At 42.9% G+C, this 20288-nt stretch overlaps 1 protein-coding gene across 6 annotated transcripts in view; it reads right to left on the bottom strand.

Annotated features, from left to right (window-relative positions):
- The window catches only part of MCCC1 (methylcrotonyl-CoA carboxylase subunit 1), an 83719-nt gene extending 63940 nt beyond the window's left edge, over window positions 1-19779 (bottom strand). For 2 of the 6 annotated variants that reach the window (XM_007971950.3, XM_007971954.3), the window contains exons 1-5: window positions 19544-19732; window positions 18012-18029; window positions 15129-15175; window positions 12979-13115; window positions 7620-7715 (exon numbers count right to left, since the gene is read on the bottom strand). In XM_007971950.3, the coding sequence (XP_007970141.3) occupies window positions 7620-7715; window positions 12979-13115; window positions 15129-15175; window positions 18012-18029; window positions 19544-19632 (387 nt within the window). In that variant the 5' untranslated portion in view covers window positions 19633-19732. Of the gene's footprint in view, window positions 1-7619; window positions 7716-12978; window positions 13116-15128; window positions 15176-17046; window positions 17101-18011; window positions 18030-19543 lie in introns of those variants that run through there. The other 4 variants (XM_007971953.3, XM_007971949.3, XM_007971951.3 and 1 more) reach the window with 4 other exon arrangements.
- Between the last annotated feature and the right edge of the window lie 509 nt (window positions 19780-20288).

The raw sequence follows: 20288 nt of genomic DNA, 5'->3' as shown, positions 1-20288 counted from the left end.
TGCAAGCTGTCAGTGGACCTACCATTCTGGGGTCTGGAGAACGGTGGACCTCTTCATGCAAGTCTGAAATCCAGCAGGGCAGTCAAATCTTAAAGCTCCAAAATGATCTCCTTTGATCCCATGTCTTGCATCTGGATCACACGAATGCAAGAGGTAGGTTCCCATGGTCTTGGGCAGCTCCACCCTTGTGGCTTTGCAGGGTAGAGCCCTTCTCCTGGCTGCTTTCACAGGCTGGTGTTGAGTGTCTGCGGCTTCTCCAGGTACATGGCGCAAGCTGTCAGTGAATCTACCATTCTGGGGTCTGGAGGACAGTGGACCTCTTCATGCAAGTCTGAAATCCAGCAGGGCAGTCAAATCTTAAAGCTCCAAAATGATCTCCTTTGACTCCATGTCTTGCATCTGGATCACATGGATGCAAGAGGTAGGTTCCCATGGTCTTGGGCAGCTCCACCCTTGTGGCTTTGCAGGGTAGAGCCCCTCTCCTGGCTACTTTCACAGGCTGGTGTTGAGTGTCTGTGGCTTTTCTAGGTACATGGCGCAAGCTGTCAGTGGACCTACCATTCTGGGGTCTGGAGGATGGTGGACCTCTTCTCACAGCTCCACTAGGCAGTGCCCCAAAAGGAACTCTGTGTGGGAGCTCTGACCCCACATTTCCCTTCTGCACTGCCCTAACAGAGGTTCTCCATGAGGGATCCACTCCTGCAGCAAACTTCTGCCTGGACATCCTCTGAAATCTAGGCGGAGGTTCTCAAACCTCAATTCTTAACTTTTGTGCACCCACAGGCTCCACAACACGTGGAAGCTGCCAAGGCTTGGGGCTTCCACCCTCTGAAGCAACAGCCCAAGTAATACCTTGGCCCCTTTTAGTCACAGCTGAAGCAGCTGGGACTGAGGGTACCAAATTCCTAGACTGCACACAGCAGTCTGGCCTGGCCCAAGAAACCATTTTTTCCCTCCTGGGCCTCCGGGCCTGTGATGGGACGGGCTGCCACGAAGACCTCTGACATGCCCTGGAGATATTTTCCCCATTGACTTGGGGATTAACATTTGGCTTTTTGTTACTTATGCAAATTTCTGCAGCCAGCTTGAATTTCTCCTCAGAAAATGGGATTTTCTTTTCTATCACATTGTCAGGCTGCACATTTTCTGAACTTTTATGCCCTGCTTCCCTTATAAAACTGAATCCCTTTAATAGCATCCAATTGAATGCTTTGCTGCTTAGAAATTTCTTCTGCTAGATTCCCTAAATCATCTCTCTCAAGTTTGAAGGTCCACAAATCTCTAGGGCAGGAGCAAAATGCTGCCAGTCTCTTTGCTAAAACATAACAAGAGTCACCTTTGCTCCAGTTCCTAACAAGTTTCTCATCTCCATCTGAGACCACCTCAGCCTGGACTTCACTGTCCACACTGCTATCAGCATTTTGGGCAAAGCCATTCAACAAGTCTCTAGGAAGTTCCAAACTTTACTACGTTGTCCTGTATTCTTCTGAGCCCTCCAAACTGTTCCAATGTCTGCCTGTTACCCGGTTCCAAAGTCACTTGCACAGTTTTAAGTATCTTTTCAGCAGCACCCCACTCTACTAGAACTAATTTTCTGTATTAGTCTGTTTTCATGCTGCTGATAAAGACATACTTGACACTGGGCAATTTACAAAAGAAAGAGGTTTAGGCCTTACAACCATGGTGGAAAGGCAAGGAGGAGCAAGTCACAACTTACATGGATGGCGGCAGGCAAAGAGCTTGTGCAGGGAAACTCCTGTTTCTTAAAACCATCAGACCTCATGTGACTCATTCACTATCATAAGAACAGCACAGTAAAGATCCACCCCCATAATTTAATCACCTCCTACCGGGTTCCTCCCATGATATGTCAGAATTGTAGGAGTAGCAATTCAAGATGAGATTTGGGTGGGGACACAGCAAAACCATATCAATAACTAAAAACAAAAGGAGCTATCTCCTTGCGAAGATAAAATTCAGTCGTACACTCTGGGAACAGCCTTAAGAAGTTTAACTAATTTCTCTTAGGAAGAACAATTTAATATACCCAAACCATGATGTTCTTGAGCATCTGAATGGATTACAAGGGAAAACAACAGCACCACTACTATTACCAGCGGACTAATTCCCTTGCTTCAGGCATGTATTGAGCTGCCACTTCATCCTGGTGGGTCACAGGATTGCAAACCTGTCAAGATTGTTCATTGCACAGTACTAACATGTCTTTATTAGTAAACACAGAAAACTATTATCTCCTGTCCTCCTTAAATCTCTGCCAAAATAATTTCTTCCAAACTTTTAGTTTGTATTTACTTTGCTCTGTAACTTGTTCAAGACGACACATATAAGCAAAGTTGTTGGTTCTACCCTCAAGCAGAGTTTGCCAAAAACTTCAAGCAAAAATGAGAAGTGTCCTTTCCATGGTGAAGCGGACAAGTCATGGTCTTTAAATTCTTATTGCCAAGTGTAAGGTACATGGATGTGCTCTGGTCAAGGAATAGGCTGAGGTGGATATCCAGGCCTGCATGACTCAGCAAATTTACAGCGCAGGCACATACTGCACTTGTCATATAACTGTTTGTGTAAGCTCATACTTGGCTTTATGCCACTATTGTCTGTAAAAGGTATAATTGCCTGGCTAACGCTGTTCAGGGGCTCTTGGGGCTCAGCTCGGCTCAACATGGCTTGACATGGTGGGAGTGTTGGTGCCCAGAGAGAGAGAGAGAGAGAGAGAGCCAAAGTTGTCCGTCTTGCAGCCAGACAGGTGGGAGCCAGGACACAGCTTGGCTTGCTCATGCCCAGAGAGAAAAAGAGTTAAGCTGCTGCCCCTGAAGTCAAGGGAGAGCCAGCTATGTAGCAGCAAGCATGGGAGTGGCAGGAGCCACAGAGCCAGAGCAGACAGCTAAGATAAAGGTGAACAGTGTGAGAGAGCTGGTGTAACTAAGATGCTAATAAGAGCCGCTGCTGAATAAAACCATGTTCACCTGCCTATGGCCCCCTAAGTCTTTTTTCTGCTCATCCACCCACTCTTCTCAGACTTCAGCATGGGCTGGACAGACCCTGAGACCTGATAGCAAGAATTTCCTACCTTCATCTGTGATACTTAAAACATATGGGCTTCCTTTTGGTCAACCACAGAGTACTTGTATTTCGTAAATAACTTGCTATATGCATTTAAGTTACTTGTCACTGATTTTTTAGTACCTGTAATAAAGTTCCTAACTCTTGGTAGCACAGGAAAAAAAAAAAAATGGAGCACTTTTATAAAACATTCATGCTCAGGAGCTACTTCAGATAACTGAGGAGACTAAAGTATAATATACATATAGAAAACTGCATTTGCCCTAAGTGTACAGCTCTTATGTCCACAGTTTACTTAAACTGAATACACCTGTGCAGCCAGTGCTCAGCTCAAGAATCAGAACATCACAAGCATTCCAGAGACCGCTTTATGCTCCTTTGCAGTTACTACAGACCTCTTCCACAAGGCAGTACCACAGTCTCTTTAAAAGCTCAGGTGGTTCTAATCTGCAGACAGGGTTAACTACGGCCTCTTTCCCAACCAGAGAAGACTGAAGACAACCAGCAATCGAGAGAACTAGTGTGGCCAGAGTGGTGGCTCACGTCGGTAACCCCAACACGTTGGGAGGCCAAGAGGGAAGGATCACTTGGGCCTAGGAGTTTGAGACCAGCCTGGGAAACATAGTGAGACTTTGTTTCAAAAACAAACAAACAAACAAAAAATTAGCTGGGCATAGTGACGTGTGCCTACAGTCCCATCACAGCTACTTGGGAGGCTGAGGTGGCAGGATCACTTGAGTCTGTGAGTTCAAGGCTGCAGTGAGCCATGATCATAACACTGCACTCCAGCCTGGGAGACAGAGTGAGACATCATCTTAACAAAAAAAAAAAAAAAGCTAGCCTAAAACATATTTACATCTTCTTGAGTTTCTCAATATAGCTATATCACCAGGCATCACCAGAAATTTAGCTCACTTGTAAATTTTACTTTAATTTCTATAAAAGTGCTTATGTCAAAATGGCCACATTAAGAACAATTCTAGAGTTTTAGAAAACTACTTTCAAATCACTGTACAAGTGTTATTCAATGTCCTTTACTAGATGGCCAATAAGTTTCTTCTTTAAAGTCGACATTAAAGGAAGGTTTGCTCTCCTAATTGGCAAGTATCTTTTTATTAGAGGAGAACTTTGTAAATTATAACCCACCAAATTTCCTTTCTGATCAGGTCTGTCCCAAAGAGCTAAATAGCTTTACTTAGGCTAAATTTTCTGATTTAATTCCAACGTTCATTCACTCATGTTACTTGGCTTCTGTTCTTTTATCCTTTGTTTTCACCACTAATTTTTGCAAGACACTCCAAATCTTCAATATTCAGGCAAAATGAATATTTTTTGAAAATATTTTATTCTTTTAAAAATACTGTCTAAAAATATTTTATTATTTTCAAACATTCTTTGGAACATACTTCAAAATAAGTATTATTCCTTTCTCATTGTTTGTGTTATAGCAACTAACATGATACTATTCTAAATAGGTACAAGCTTGATAAAGTCCCTGGAATTAGAATATCATACATTTGCTAGAGGGTTGTTATTTAAACTAAAAAAATGGTCTCAGAAAAATGGCCATTAAAAAGAAAGTGGATTTTCAGCTCTTGAGGAGGCAGCTTAGAAGAGAAAGCAATAATAAAATAAAAAGGAAGCTCACTGACCTACAAGAAGTAATTTTTAATTAATAAAAATTTCTAATTAAACAACACCTTCCCTTTTTCCAAAATGCAGGGCAAGAAAGTTCTACTGCTCAGTCTGGTCCAATGAACAGGGAATAGGGCTGGGAGTCAGAATACTCTTGTTTAATCCTTTTCTCTTTCAGTGATTAGACACGTTTTGATATCAGATCACTGGGGTATCTTGATAAAAAATGCAAATTTTGCATAAAATGCAAATTACAGTGGGTATAGGGTAGGACTTAAAGGCTATTACTGTTTTTTATTTAGAGATGGGGTCTTGCTATCTTCTACAGGCTGGCCTCAAACTCCGGGGTTTAAGCAATCCCTCCTGCCTCAGCCTTCTGAGTAGCTGGGATTACAGACGTGAGCCACTGTGCCCAGTTTAAAAGTCTGAATTTCTAACAAGTTCACGAGTAATGTCAAACCTGCTGTCCATGGACCACACTTTGACGCAAGATTTAGATGATCTGGAATAACATCATGCAACCTTCTGTGCATTAGATGTTATGCCCATAAGATGAAGGTAATAATACCATGGCATTTATGCTTAAACACATGATAAATACACAAAGTGATGTTTGTTAAAGGGCCTGAATGCCTAAGGACATGTGAGAGAGAGAGATACATATCTCCATGTATTATTATCATCTTCTTACCCTCCTAAGGACCTTTTACTTCAGGCTATAACCAAAAAAGCTTTATAAACAAGCATATTTTAAATATGCATTTGTATAAATTAATACCTATTCAGTTTAAGAACTGTATTCCAAAGAAGAGAACACTGATTTAGGGACACATCAATACAAAACAACTATACATATTCACTAATTTGAGTTAAGGACTTGGCTGGGTGCAGTAGATTACACTTGTAATCCCAACACTTTGGGAGGCTGAGGTGGGAGGATGACTTGAGGCCAGGAGTTTGAGACCAGTCTGGGTAACATAGGGAGGCTCTATCTCTACAAAAATTTAAAAAATCAGCTGGGCATGGTGATGCAAGCCTGTAGCTCTAGCTACTTGGGAGGCTGAGGTGGGGGGATTGCTTGAACCCTCACTGCTGCACTCCAGCCTGGATGATAAGTGAACCCCTGTCTTAAAAAACAAAAATAAAAACAAATTGAGGACTGTGTACAAGCTCACTGGGTTGCTAGGAGGTATGCTAAAAAAAACGGTGTAAGATATGAGTTCTTAGGAGAGCACAAAGGAGTTATGGAGGAGCCAATATCTATATTAAACTTGTTAAACAAAGCACTAATTAAGTATAAATATGACTAGAACAGGAAATCAAATGCTGAATGATCAATGTGCTAGAGGAGACAACGAAGAATTTCTAAGGAGCAGGAATTCAGGTGAGGGTGATGGCCAACACTACAGCAATTTACTTTTAATTGTTTTGCCTTCTTTCAATGTTGCTGTCCCTACCTTTGCCCCCACTCCAATCAGCCATTTCCCTGCCCAGAAGCTACAATGATTTTATTAAAAAGTAAAGCCGATGGCTTTACTCCTCAGCTTTAAAAAACCCCCCAATGGCTACTCAGAATGAAATACGAACTCCTTATCAAGACCTATAATGTTCTCACTTTGGGAGGCTGAGGCAGGCAGAACACTTGAGCCCAGAAGTTCAAGACCAGCCTGGGCAACAGGCAGAAAGCCCATCCCTATAAAAAATAAAAAATTAGCCAGGTGTGGTGGTGTGCACCTGTGGTCCCAGATACTTGGGAGGCTGAAGTGGGAGCCTGGGAGTTGGAAGCTGCAGTGAGCCACGATTGTGCCACTGCACTGCAGCCTGGGCAGCAGAGCAAAAACCCTGTCAAAAACAAACAAACAACACTTGTAATGCTCTAAATGATGCTACCCCTACCTCTCTCTGCTCCATCATCTCCTACCACTTTCTTCCTGTAAGCTGGTTCTCCCAGCCGCAAACCCAACCTTCTACCTGGTGCCTTGTGAAGGAGCTCTGCCTATTTGCCAGTGGGCTTCCTGTTAGGTTTCGCCAGCAGGGGTCACTGTAGGCAAACCTGAACAAGGAAGCTTTCCTACTCCTTGCCGCCAGGAAGCGGTGATTGTTCCGGTCTTCAGGTTCTTTTGGAACTCCAAGAACTAGCCTCATTAAGCCCCCTGCAGCCAGGTAGGGCCCCTCCACAGATCTCAGAACAGCTGCAGAAGGTCCCTCCACCAGTCTCTCCTACAGCCCAAAGGATGGTTGTCAATTTCTGTTATTATTATGGGGCAATTTCAACATCCCCGGCCCGCCTTCAGCTCTCTAACACTGGTGGAACTAATTCCTCAACTAAGCTCCTTCTGCTGAAATGTCAAATGGAATTTTGGTTTTACTGACTATACCTGAATGACACAGCCCCTTACTGCCTTCACTCCAACCACACTGAACACTTTTCTCCCTTGAACGCCAGCTTGTTTTCATCTCAGAGTCTTGGCAATTCCATTTGCCTGAATCGTCTTCCTTAAGTTCCCTACGTGGCCCTAGAATGAGACTGGGAAGTTGGGGTGGAAAAATATTTCTTTCTTGCTTATATTTTACCTTGTAATTTAGAGCCCTACCTACCTATTTCTCCCAAAGGATTTGAGCATGTAGTTTTGAAGACAGAAGAGCTGAATTCTCTCCTAATTTTAACTTATAATTTAGATCCTCTTTCCACCTATTTCCCAAAGTATCTAAAGTACACAGGAGCCAGTAAAAAGGCAGACTGGCTGAGAAATGAGATGGGACATGCCTAGTTTACAATGATAATCCAATAATCAAATGTAAAGATCTTGCGAAGGGCTAAAAATAGAAAATTTCTATAAGTAACTGCATCAGTTGCACAAAACGTATTCCTTTTGCACCGCAAATCTCTTCACAACCCTCACCTGTGCAGCAGAGGTCTTGGCCACTTGAATGATTTTCTCCATAGATAGGTAGCTCTGCTGGGAGGGAGCGGGACCGATGGAATATGCTTCATCTGCCTGTTTAAGAAACATCACATGTTTAAAAGACTTTGTGGCTAGTACATACTCATACACTATACAGAACTGCTTTGGGGTCATTTTATTATTGTAAATAAAAATGCCACTCCCTCAAGAACAGTGCAAGAATTGAAAAACTGAAGTACCAGCATATGTCTATGCTATAAAAATAAGCCAGTCTTAGAATCTTTTGCATGAAGAGGGTAACAAAACTTTGTTTTCATGCACAAGCCACACACTGGTGTGAAACTAAAGTGTCTCAGGATAGAAAGCAACAGACATTAGTCATGATACTATTACAAAAACAATAATAACCTTAAATGTATTCAATGCCAAAAATTTATATTTGGTAATAGAAACAAAATATGTGACAGATGTACACAAAGAAAAAAGCTTACAAAGTTGATTAAAGTTTATATAATTATCAGAGTATGATGATAATGCTCCTTTCATACATTTGTGAATTATTTTATATCATTCCTTAAAACTTTCACACAATCATAGCATCCCTTGAAGTAGACCACTTAGAGCACATCATTCATTCATCCCAAGACTTACTGAAGGCCTACTATGTGCCACACTTTGAGGTGGGAGCTGCCTGTACCATAGTGAACAGATGTCCCTGTCTAGGGAGAGAGCCAGACATTAAACATACACTCACACACTTAATGACAACTGTGATGAACGTCATGGAGGAAAAACCAAGGGCATAAAGGCTACAGGAGGAATGCCTGATCTGGTCTGAAGGTGGTCAGGAAATGCCTAGGAGGGAAGTCAGGGGAGGCTCCTCAAGGATGATCAAGACTTTGCCTGGCAAACAGATCAAGAATGTGGAGTTCGGAACAGGAATGGAGCTGAGGTTGAGGCTTTCAGGCGAAGAAAACAACCTACAAAAAGGTGGGAGGAAAACTGGTCCATTTGAGCGACCGAAGAAAGGTTTGTGTGGCTGGAACACAATGAGCAAGGGGTCCAGAGGCCAGAGAGGATGCTGGACAGAAAGCTGGACACAGGTTTCAAAGGCCCTATAAGACGTTAAAAAACTTTGGGCTTTCTCCTAAGTAAGCACACAAAGAGACCATTTTAAATGTTTTTTTTGTTGTTGTTGCTGTTTTGTGGTGTTTTTTTTTTTTTTTTTTGAGGTAAGTCTTGCTCTGTCGCTCAGGCTGGAGTGTGGTGGTGCAATCTCGGCTAACTGCAACCTCTGCCTCCCGGGTTCAAGTGATTCTCTTGCCTCAGCCTCCCGAGTAGCTGGGATTACAGGTGCATGCCACCACACCCAGTTAATTTTTGTATTTGTAGTAGAGACAGGGCCTCACTATGTTAGCCACGACCTCAGGTGATCTGCCTGCCTGGGCCTCTCAAAGTGCTGGGATTACAGGCATGAGCCACAGCACCCAGCCTGTTTTTTACTTTTAACTCCACAAAACACAAATCTATTCTCATTCTAAAGAACGTGAATTATAATACAAATACAAAGTAGCCCTTTGGTACTCCCCCCATTGCAGTCTCCTTCCAGACAGAACATCCACTATAATCAACTCGAGACATATTGTTCCATATCCATATTCCTAACTAGTCATATATGTTTATATAAACACATGCAGTTTTAGTTCTTGTTTTTACATAAATAGGACCATACTATATAATTATCTTCTGCAACTGCTTTTTCCATTAACAGTATGTCTTGGGAGCTCTTTTTCTTGCTAGTGCACATGTCTATACCTTATTTTGTATAACATTTGCAAAATATTCCATAGTATGGTGGTATTACAGTTCATTTAATCATGTAGCTCTTAATGCGCACCTAGGTTATAACAGCAAAAAACTGGATGTGGGCAAGGCTAAAGCAGACATTCCTGTACACACTTCTCTTAGCACATATATGTGAGCATGCCTGAAGGACAGAAACCTACAAGAATGTTTGCAGGGTTGGGTTGAAGGATATGCATAGTTTAATAGCTTCTGGTTAATCAGCCTTGAAATGGTTTTATCAATATATATTTCCATCAACATACCAGTTTCTAACCACCCTCATCAACAATGAATATTATCCACCTTTTAAATTACTGATAAGCTGGTGGACCATATAAAGGTTTAAAGCATTTAAGAAGAGGAGTAACTTAAGTACATTTTTATTTCACACTCTCAGTCTGGCTGAAAAGCAGAAAACAGATTGTTGGCTGGGGATGGGGGACAGTTAAGAGTGGAGGTAGAGAGGCTACTTAGGAGGCTGCAGCATTTGGTCAAGCAAGGGATGATAAGTGGGGCCGGGCATGGTGGCTTATGCCTATAATCCCTATAATCCCAGCACTTTGGGACAACATAGTGAGACATTATCTCTACAAAAAAATTTAAAAAATTAGCCGGCCATGGTAGCAAGTGCCTGTAGTTCAAGCTACTCAGGAGGCTGAGGTGGGAGGATTGCTTGAGCCTGGGGGGTTGAGACTGCAGTGAGCTGTGATTGTGCCACTGCACTTCAGCCTAAGTGACAGAGTGAGACCCTGGCTCAAAAAAAAAGAAGGTGATTGTGGCTTTGAGTTAAGTTATAGGTGGGACGGGGTGGAAAGAAGTGGAAAGAAATGTTTGGGAAATACAATTAACAGTACTTGGTCATTTACTAGATGAGGGGGGAAGGATGTAGAGTGCGAAAGAAGACAAAAAAATGTTCAAAGACTTCTAGATCTCTGACATTATTGTTTTTACTAGCAATGGTGTTGTCCGCTACAGGGTTAGGGAATTCTGTAAGAAATGCAGGTTCAGTACAGGTGAAGAGTCATGAGTTCAATTTCAGTCACACTAGTTTGGTATCTGTGACAATATCAAAGTGGAGACGTTGAATGGGCAGTTGGATATACATGTATCATGATCAAAAGAAAGTCTGGGCTACAAATAGAAATTTGTTTCTCAAAGCTACAGGAGTATTTAAAATGATCTAGAATGAGAGTATACACTGAGAAAAGAGGGCCAAGGACCAAGTCCCAAGAAACTTCAACATAAGGTTCTGGTAGATGGGTAGGGTCCAGAGAAAGGACACTGAGAGAACACAAGGTGGCAAGAGGCTGAGAAAGCCATGAGAACTTATTTCTAAAAGAAGGGAGCAGTGTACAAGTTGTTAAATGCTGCTGAGGGGTAGAGTCAGCTCAGTCCTGGGGACTCCACTGGATTTTGGGACACGGATATTATCAGTCTAGTAGAGAGTGGTTGAAGACCCATCATTGAAAAATGGAAGATCCTTTTCTTTTTGACATAGGAATGTCTCCTTTTGCTTTATGTTTTATTAATACTGTTAATTGATAAATCATAATTGTATGCATTTATGGGGTACAATGTGATGTTTTGCCACATGCAATGTGGAATGATTGAATCAAGCCAATAAACCTAGCCATCATCTCACTTACCTACTATTTTTCACGGTAATACATTTAAAATTTACTCTCTTATTTTGGGAAATTTTTTTTCTTTGACATGGAGTTTCACTCTTGTTGCCCAGGCTGGAGTGCAATGATACGATCTCAGTTCACTGCAACCTCCACCTCCCGGGTTCAAGCGATTCTCCTGCCTCAGCCTCCTGAGTAGCTGGGATTATAGGCATGTGACACCACGCCTAGCTAATTTTGTATTTTTAGTAGAGATGGGATTTCTCCATGTTGGTCAGGGTGGTCTCAAACTCCTGACCTCAGGTGATTCACCTGCCTTGGCTTCCCAAAGTGCTGGGATTACAGGCGTGAGCCACTGTGCCCAGCAGGGGAAATTCTTAAAAAGACAAGAGAAGGGATCCAGAGGGACTGACCTTCGATGGGAAAAGATGGATGCAGATGTAACTAAGTCAGCAGATTCTGTGTCAGGAAGCTCAATTTTATTTTCTCTGTGAAATCAAGATCATCTGCTGCAAGTGGGTGGGTGGAGGGAGAATTGGAGGTTGGAATGAAGAGAAACAGGTCTGAAATACTCAGTGGACAGAATGAGGAAAAAAGTGGCTAGAGAGCCACAAGGGCCTGCTGTACAGTGATAAAAGCCCGGGTGAGGCTGTTCATCATGAATTGATGCTAGTGCTTGGAGTCTTGCTGCAGGCATAATGAAGGCCAACAGTTGAATTCACCCATACTTGGAGTTATTTCTGGTGGATAAAAGCTAGTGATAGGCTGGGCGCAGCGGCTCACACCTGTAACTCAGCACTCTGGGAGGCCAAGGTGGGTGGATCATTTGAGGCCAGGAGTTCGAGACCATTTTGGCCAATGTGGTGAAATCCTGTCTCTACTAAAAATACAAAAAATTAGCCGGGCATGGTGGTGCATGTCTGTAATCCAGCTACTCAGGAGGCTGAGGCATGAGAATCACTTGAACCCGGGAGGCGGAGGTTGCAGTGAGCCAAGAACACCCCACTACACTCCAGCCTGGGCAACAGAGTGAGACTCTGTCAAAAACAAAAACAAAACGAAAAAAACTAGTAATAACTCACTCATAACATTCACAAACTTCAGGGAGTTGGGTCTTTTTAGTTATAATTTTACAGATGAAGCAAGGCTGAGAAACATGAAGCGACTTGGCTAAGATCACTCAGCCAGTAAGTAGCAGTTGCTAAGAACAGAGCCTGGATTGGCCGGGCATGGTGGCTCACGCCTGTAATCCCAGCACTTTGGGAGGCTGAGGCCGGCGGATCATGAGGTCAGCAGATCAAGACCATCCTGACTAACACGGTGAAACCCCGTCTCTACTAAAAATACAAAAAATTAGCTGGTCATGGTGGTGGGTGCCTGTAGTCCCAGCTACTCGAGAGGTTGAGGCAGGAGAATGGAGGCAGGAGAATGGAGGCAAGAGAATCGCTTGAACCTGAGAAGCGGAGCTTGCAGTGAGCTGAGATCAGGCCACTGCACTCCAGCCTGGGCAAGAGAGCAAGACTCAGTCACAAAAAAAAAAAAAAAAAAAAAGAATAGAGCCTGGATCTTTCTCCTTGTATATAGGGAATGTGGACATGAGCTACTCAAAGTGTAATCAGTGGATCACCAACATTCTGTGAACTGTTTTAACCAATCCTCAAGGAGATAAAGACCTTCCCTGTAAATCAACTGTTCTACTAAGCACACCGCTTAGTTCAACTATGTTGTATCTGAAAAATGTTCCCAAGAATTATCAGTGAGAGTTTGAACTTACCTACTTCAACCCTGTTAACACTAGCAAATATCAACTGTCATCATAAAGAACTGAAATACTGACACAGTAAATGAATAAACGTAAGACGTGGCTTCCAATTTTTAACACATACCATATCTACATGCATGGAATTCCTGTCAGCCTCACTATAAACTGCCACAGACTGTACACCCAGTTTTCTGGCTGTGCGCATCACCCTGCAGGCAATTTCTCCTCTGTTTGCAATGAGGACCTTGGTAATGTTTCTTCCTGTTTAAAACACCATGAAAATCACACAGAAATGTTACTGGAGAGCAAAGAACGAGAATGAGAATACGATATTAACTGGCTAATAAGGACTCGAACTGGTAAGTTCAGACTTTTTGGTAAAACTAGCATAACTGAGCCCAAAATGACCACTTTAACTAATATTAAACAGTGCACTTCTTTTCACTGAAATTCAAGGTACTCATTAACATAAATTACTCAGCCTTTTTAACTTAAAATACAAAGCAACACAAAATAAAATTAAAAGACGCTTTGTTATGCCAAAGATCAAATTATAATAGTGCTAAAAATTATCATCATTAATAATAACGAATCTTTATTTATTTATTTATTTATTTATTTATTTATTTTTGAGACAGTGTTTTGCTCTTGTCCCCCAGGCTGGAGTGCAATGGTGCGATCTTAGCTCACTGCAACCCCCACCTCCCAGGGTCAAGCAATTCTCCTGCTTCAGCCTCCTGAGTAGCTGAAATTACAAGTGCCCACCACCACGCCCAGCTAATTTTTATATTTTTAGTGGAGACAGGGTTTCACCACATTGGCCAGGCTGGTCTTGAACTCCTGACCTCAGGTGATCCACCCGCCTTGGCCTCCCAAAGTGCTGGGATTACAGGTGTGAGCCACCACACCCGGCCAATAATAACTAATCTTTAATAAGCACTTTCTGTGCCTCAGGTCCTGTGCTAAAGACTCAACATTGACTTAAATTTTCACAATAATCCTAATGAAATAGATACTATCACTGTTATCTCAATTTTAAAGATGAAGAAACTAATGCTAAAAGAGTTATTATTTTCCCAAAATTACACAGCTAAAGGAAGAATTCAGGATTTCAACCTAGATCTGCATCACTCCAGAATTTAAGGTCTCAGTTACTCTGCTTCTCTGCCTCTACCCCTATGTACACAGGTGTGTGTGGTTCTCCTGCAACACAAGTGACTCTTGTACCAGTCTACTGGCATGGCACCATAATGACAAGCTACTGCATATATAAAATGTACTTTTAATATCACACATGAAATAAATGTTCTTTGACAGTTCATAATAAAGTTATTAAATAGAATCCATAGGCTCAACATAATAAAGTTATTTCTTCTTTAAAAAAAAAATAAGGTTGCACCTAATTCAAGTGTTTTTCCATGGGGCTCTATAGAGCCCAAGAGTTGTCACAGGGGCTGATAGATGACATATGTATGACTGTGGGCAGGTGAAGGAGAGCAGGGTAGGGAAAAGGTTATACCCAATCCGCTGGAAGTTATACTTTATTACACTTTTATATGTTTTATAGTTGGGAATTCCATGTTAAAGTTTATTTGGAAAAAAAGGTTTTGCTACTTAAAACAGCTTTTTCAAAGCACTGCTTTAGACCATCGTAGTTATGATTTTCCAATGCAATACACTAAGAGGGTCAAACAGTCAGAAAGAACAACACGAATATAAAATGTTCTCCATTATTGCCCTCTGTATTTTATTTATTTAGTTATTTTCCTTTTTTTTTTTTTTGAGACGGAGTCTTGCACTGTCACCCAGGCTAGAATGCAGTGGCATGATCTTGGCTCACTGCAACCGACGCCTCCCGGGTTCAAGCGATTCTCCTGCCTCAGCCTCCCAAGTAGCTTGGATTACAGGCACCCGCCACCACACCTGGCTAATTTTTGTATTTTGTAGTAGACACAGGGTTTCGCCATGTTGTCCAGGCTGGTCTCGAACTCCTGACCTCAGGTGATCCACCCACCTCAGCCTCCCAAAGTGCTGGGATACAGGCATGAGCCACTGCGCCCGGCTGCCCTCTGTATTTTAGACTTAACAGCAAGAGAGATTTGATATAAAAGAGGTGAAAACCATGACTTAACACTTCCTAGAAAATTATCATGAAAATCCAAATTTTATGATAACTAATTCTACTATGCACATACTAAGGGATTAAACAGTTCCCTTTCTTAAACACTTCCAATCTGAAGCAAAATCAAATAGAACAACAAAGTCTGTCAGTACCTGTGGTTGTTGTGTACTTCATGGTTCTTTGCCTCCACACCCATGTCCTGTAACATAAATCCAAAAGGAATTATAATTAAACAGAATAGGCAACGCAATTGTTCTTTCAAAAGAACTTCAGTTTCTTAAAACATGAAACCTTAAGTCAACTAACAGTGCTTTAGTAAGGCTTTCTTAGTGGGTAGAAAACTAATCTAGAACTCAAGAGTTAGAGATCTGGCTGTTTTCCCTCGTACTACCTGTCCTTGAATGAGTCACCTAGCTGCTTGTTCCTGAGGCTGGCATAAGACCACAGAGTCAGAGATGATTAAACAACCAAGGTATACCAACATCATCTAGTTTAGCTTTTTTGAAACCTTTTTGGCTACTACTCACAATACAAACCACCGAGGACACACACATAATGAAAACAGATGTTTTGTTAAAAATGACTCATTCTGCCTTTTGGTACTTTCAGTTGTATCCTATTTTATTAAAATATGTTGGTTATTCTACAGTTTGAAAAATACCACTCAAGTTGAAACATGAGACATGTTTAAAAAGTAAGACCAGAGAAATAAACGGAAGTTAAACAGGGGCAGCAGAAAGAATGTTGGCTGTGGGACCAGAAGAGCTGCGTTCTCATCCGAGTCCCTCCAATGACCAGCTTGCCCAGAATCGAGTCACTTTACATCAGTGTTTCTCAAACTTTTTTTCATTATTACTCTCCTAATGAGAAAACTTGTAAAAGATTTTATTCCTTGCAGGAAGGGTGGGGTAAGGTTGAACTTAGGTAAGCCGTAAACCATGAAAAAAATCTTAAGATTTTCTGGCTCTCCCAAGAATCAATTTCCACCTTTAGCGGTGATATCATCCCAGTTGAGGATGCAAGATTTAATATCTTGGGCTTCAGTGTTCTCACACACGAGATGAGACTGTAAGAGGTGATCTTGAAGGTACCTCTCAGTTTTAAAAGTATTATATAATGCTATTCCCAGTCCTTGTACTAAAACAAAATGAAGAAATGGGGAGACAAGATGACTTGAGGTGTCTTAATGAGGTAGAAATCTCAACAATTTTTAAGTTTCATGATACCTATTTATAAAATAAGGTAACAATGAACCATTAACCAAGAGCTGACAGAAAACAGGCCAGATTCACTTTAGGAACAAAAAGGTATAACGTCTATTAAGTTTCAGCTAAAGAGGATAAGCGGGCTGGGTGCGGTGGCTCACGCCTGTAATCTCACCACTTTGGGAGGCTGAGGCTGGGGGATCACCTGAGGTCAGGAGTTCGAGACCAGCCTGGCCAATATGGTGAAACCCCATCTCTACTAACAATACAAAAATTAGCCAGGTGTGGTGGTGTGTGCCTGTAATCCCAGCTACTTGGGAGGCTGAGGTAGGAGAATCACTTGAACTTGGGAGGCAGGGGTTGCAGTGAGCCAAGATCATGCCACTACACTCCAGCCTGGGCGACAGAGTTAGACTCCATCTCAAAAATAAATAAATAAATAAAAATTTTTAAAAATTTAAAAAGCATAGGCAGGGAAACCAACAAATTACAGAAGCAATTCCACGTTTTTGTCTATACCTGGAAGATGTGGTTATAAAGGACTAACCATTTTAGATTATTCACAAAGCACAAGATAAAAGCACAGCATGTGCATTAGAAACTATGTAACTAGGCAATAGTATATACATACTATGTATATGACTATGTAGTTGAGCAGGACTAGTATTTCACTGGAGCCAAGATGCAGGAGACACCTACACATCTATATGCATCTATACACTCATTGCCCTACAATGCACACTCGGATGCTGCCATCCATGAGGAGCTGCTGGGAAGACCCACAGCTTTGGCAGGAGAGTTCCGTGAGCTGGCTTCCTCAGGAGGCTGCTGCTTTCCCATACCTTTCCATTTCAGCTGACCTTACCTTCTTGATCATGAAGGAGGGGGATCATCTTTCCTGATCTTTATGAGGTATTTTCTAGCTCATAACATCATCTTCCCTTCACATTCTTCAGATAGGCTTCTGATACGTTTCAAGGCCTATTCTGGGCAGATTTATCTATTAAATGGTTGTTGGTTGGTAAAGGTAGCTTAAGACTGATTAAGTTTCAAGGCTACTGTTGACCTAAAGCTTTCTTTTGCAATCTTCTAGTGACGACAGAAGAAGGGAGGCAGGGGGAAAGAGCGGGGGGGGGGGGGAGAGAGAGAGACAGAGAAAGAGCCCACTTAACTATACTCCTCTATCCCAACAATGTTCTGATCATCTATGCCATTTTTCACAATTATCTAAGCTGCAACTTAAAAGCAATGGCTTAAACAAGATTAAGAAGTTGCTTCCCTGATTCAAGGTGGCTCTATACCAGCTTATTGTCATGTAATTCTGCCACTAGAAATTATTTTCTCTGAGCTACTAGAGATTCATAACATAAAAATAGTGTAAACTATCTGCAATGTTAAGATTTTTTTTTGTTTAGAGATGGGATGTTACCCAGGATGGAGTACAGTGGTGTGATCATGGCTCACTATGGCCTGGAACCCCTGGGCTCAAGCCATCCTTGCCCTCCTCATCCTCCCAAGTAGCTGTGGCTACAGGTGTGTGCCACTATGCCTGGCTAATTTTTTAACGTTTTGTAGAGATGAAGCCTCACTATGTTGCCCAGGCTCGTCTTGAACTCTTGAGTTCAAGCAATCCTCCCACCTTGGATCCCACAGTGCTGAGAAAGTACTAAGAATACAGGCATGAACCAACTCTCCTGGCGAAGAGTTTTACTTCTATAAGCCATTAACAACTCTAACACTCTCCAGGGTGACATACTTGAGGACAGTTCTATAGACAATAGCTAAGCTTTGAAAGGGAAGAGAGAGAGAAAATGGGTCTATGGTACTAACCTGAAGAGCCCTGGAAACCTAAGAAAAGAAAAACCAGAAGAACAAGAAGAACATTAACATTACTTTCACCAACTCTTTTGTTTGTTTGTTTGTTTTAGATGGAGTCTCACTCTGTCACCCAGGCTGGAGTACAGTGGCGCGATCTCAGCTCACTGCAAGCTCTGCCTCCTGGGTTCACACCATTCCCCTGCCTCAGCCTCCTGAGTAGCTGGGACTACAGGCGGGGGACTACAGGACTACAGGCGCGCGCCACCACACCCGGCTAATTTTTTTTAATTTTTTTTTTTTTTTAGTAGAGACAGGGTTTCACCGTGTTAGCCAGGATGGTCTTGATCTCCTGATCTTGTGATCTGCCCGTCTTGGCCTCCCAAAGTGCTGGGATTACAGGCGTGAGCCACTGGGCCCAGCCAACTTGCCACAACTTTCTCATGTTTCTCTTGAGCACTCCTAAAATTAAGTAACTAAAAAAGGTACCTACAATATTTCTGGAAAAAGCAAGCAAACGTTCATTTAAATGGTTGGGTTTGCGTTTACAGACTGATTTTATGTATGAGATTGTGCTTAAATCTCATTCCATGAGTTAATTCATTTAATTTTCACAACCCAAGGTACTAGTATCATCTCCAAGGTGAGAAAATTAAAGAAGAAATATTAAGTAACTTTCCCAAAGTCACACACCTAGTGAGTGGCTAACTAAGCTAAGACCCCAGCCTTGACTGCAGAGTCTGTGCCCTTGAACACTAAACTGTCAATCTTTCCAGAATGATGAAGGATGATAATCATGAAGCAAAAGAAGACAAAGAAGCAAGCTACCTACAAGCCTGAGGGTGTTTCCACTGCCAGAGTTACTGCCACCAAAGCTTAGAGCTCAGAATTTGAAACAGAGCTGGAGTCAGGTGAGCTAGACTGTGTCATCTGATAGCGTTGTTCAAACTTGGGTACAAGAGTTTTTGACAAAATAATTTCCCAGCTCTGTGGAAGGTACATTTGCTCTTCTTGACAACTTCATTCCTTCTAACAATGAGAATGAACTCCAGGAGTCTTTCTCTGAACCGGACACCTGATGGGGCACAGCTGAACTGAAAAACGCTTTGAGGGCATCCTGGCCCCATTTCTTAATAGCTGTGTTCCATTGAGCAAGTCGTTGATCCCTTCGGGCTTCCCCGGAACCGGATTATAACAACGCTCCCACCTAAGAGGTGCTGCGAAAGCCCGATGCAAACGGCTACGAGCTGCAGCGACGGCGAGGGGAGCCTGGAGGATGGTGGGCCCAGTGCTCAGAAATGGAAAACCGAAGCCAACGGCGCCCTGAAGCGTGGATGTGCGGAAGCGGGGAGAAACGGAAGGACTGGTGGGGATGTCTTCCTCCCGACGCCGTGACTGCCAGCAGACCCGCCCCCCGAAAGTAGCTGGGGTTTTTCTACCGTCCTCCCCACCCCGACCCTGGGTCCTGCCGCACCTCCCACGGCTCACTCGGGTCCGTGCACCCTCGCTCCCGCTTCTGTCCACTGCGCCACGGCCCCTCCACCCACCTCGGCGGCAGGAGCAGGCTTGGGAGACGATGCCACCGGTTCCTCTCCGCCGCCACCAGCAGCACCGACACCGCAGAGGCCGCCGCCATGTCCCTGGAGCCCGGCCGCTCAGCGACTCCCCAGCACAGAAGCGGCTGCGTCCCACAAGCCAAACCCTTCTTTTCACTCCGAAGCCTCGTGACCCCCACCGGCCACCGTCGGAGCCTGAGCCTAGCTTTGGGCTGATCCAAGAATGTGAGGGAGTCTCCAGGAACACCAATCAAAGACCAGTGCCCAGCTTCAGTAGCGACGATTGGACAGTCTGGCCACGTGCTCGTGGGGGGTGTGGCCTTTATTTCTGCGCCCCGTGGGGCCTGGGCCAACTTAGGCAAGGGTGCTCTACGTCCTCCGCCTCCTGGTGCCCTGTGACTGTTTCTTCTTGCAGCCCGTGTGGTTCTTTTCTCTCGTCAGCTTCTGGAAGAAGAACCCTGGGGAAGAAGCCAAATGCGGGTGGAGAGCAGGATACACAATTCTCTAGTGCTCTCGGGGATGAAAAAAATAAATAAGCTAAAGTGAAAATCTTTAAACCACCTGAGCTTAAAACAGGTGTTCTAACGGACTATTGGGAAAAAGAGGACGTCAAAGAGCAAACTGAGGAATATCGAGAGAATAAAGAAACTGTAAACACTACATGCAGATGCTTCATGAGGAAAGCAGGAGGGAGAAATTAGGGAAGATAAAGGAAGAAATAAATGAATTCAGGAAA

This window comes from Chlorocebus sabaeus, chromosome 15 (assembly GCF_047675955.1).
Source record: "Chlorocebus sabaeus isolate Y175 chromosome 15, mChlSab1.0.hap1, whole genome shotgun sequence".
Taxonomy (NCBI): Eukaryota; Metazoa; Chordata; class Mammalia; order Primates; family Cercopithecidae; genus Chlorocebus; species Chlorocebus sabaeus.
The sequence above is the reverse complement of the archived record's forward strand: the minus strand, read 5'-3'. Positions and strand labels throughout refer to the sequence as shown.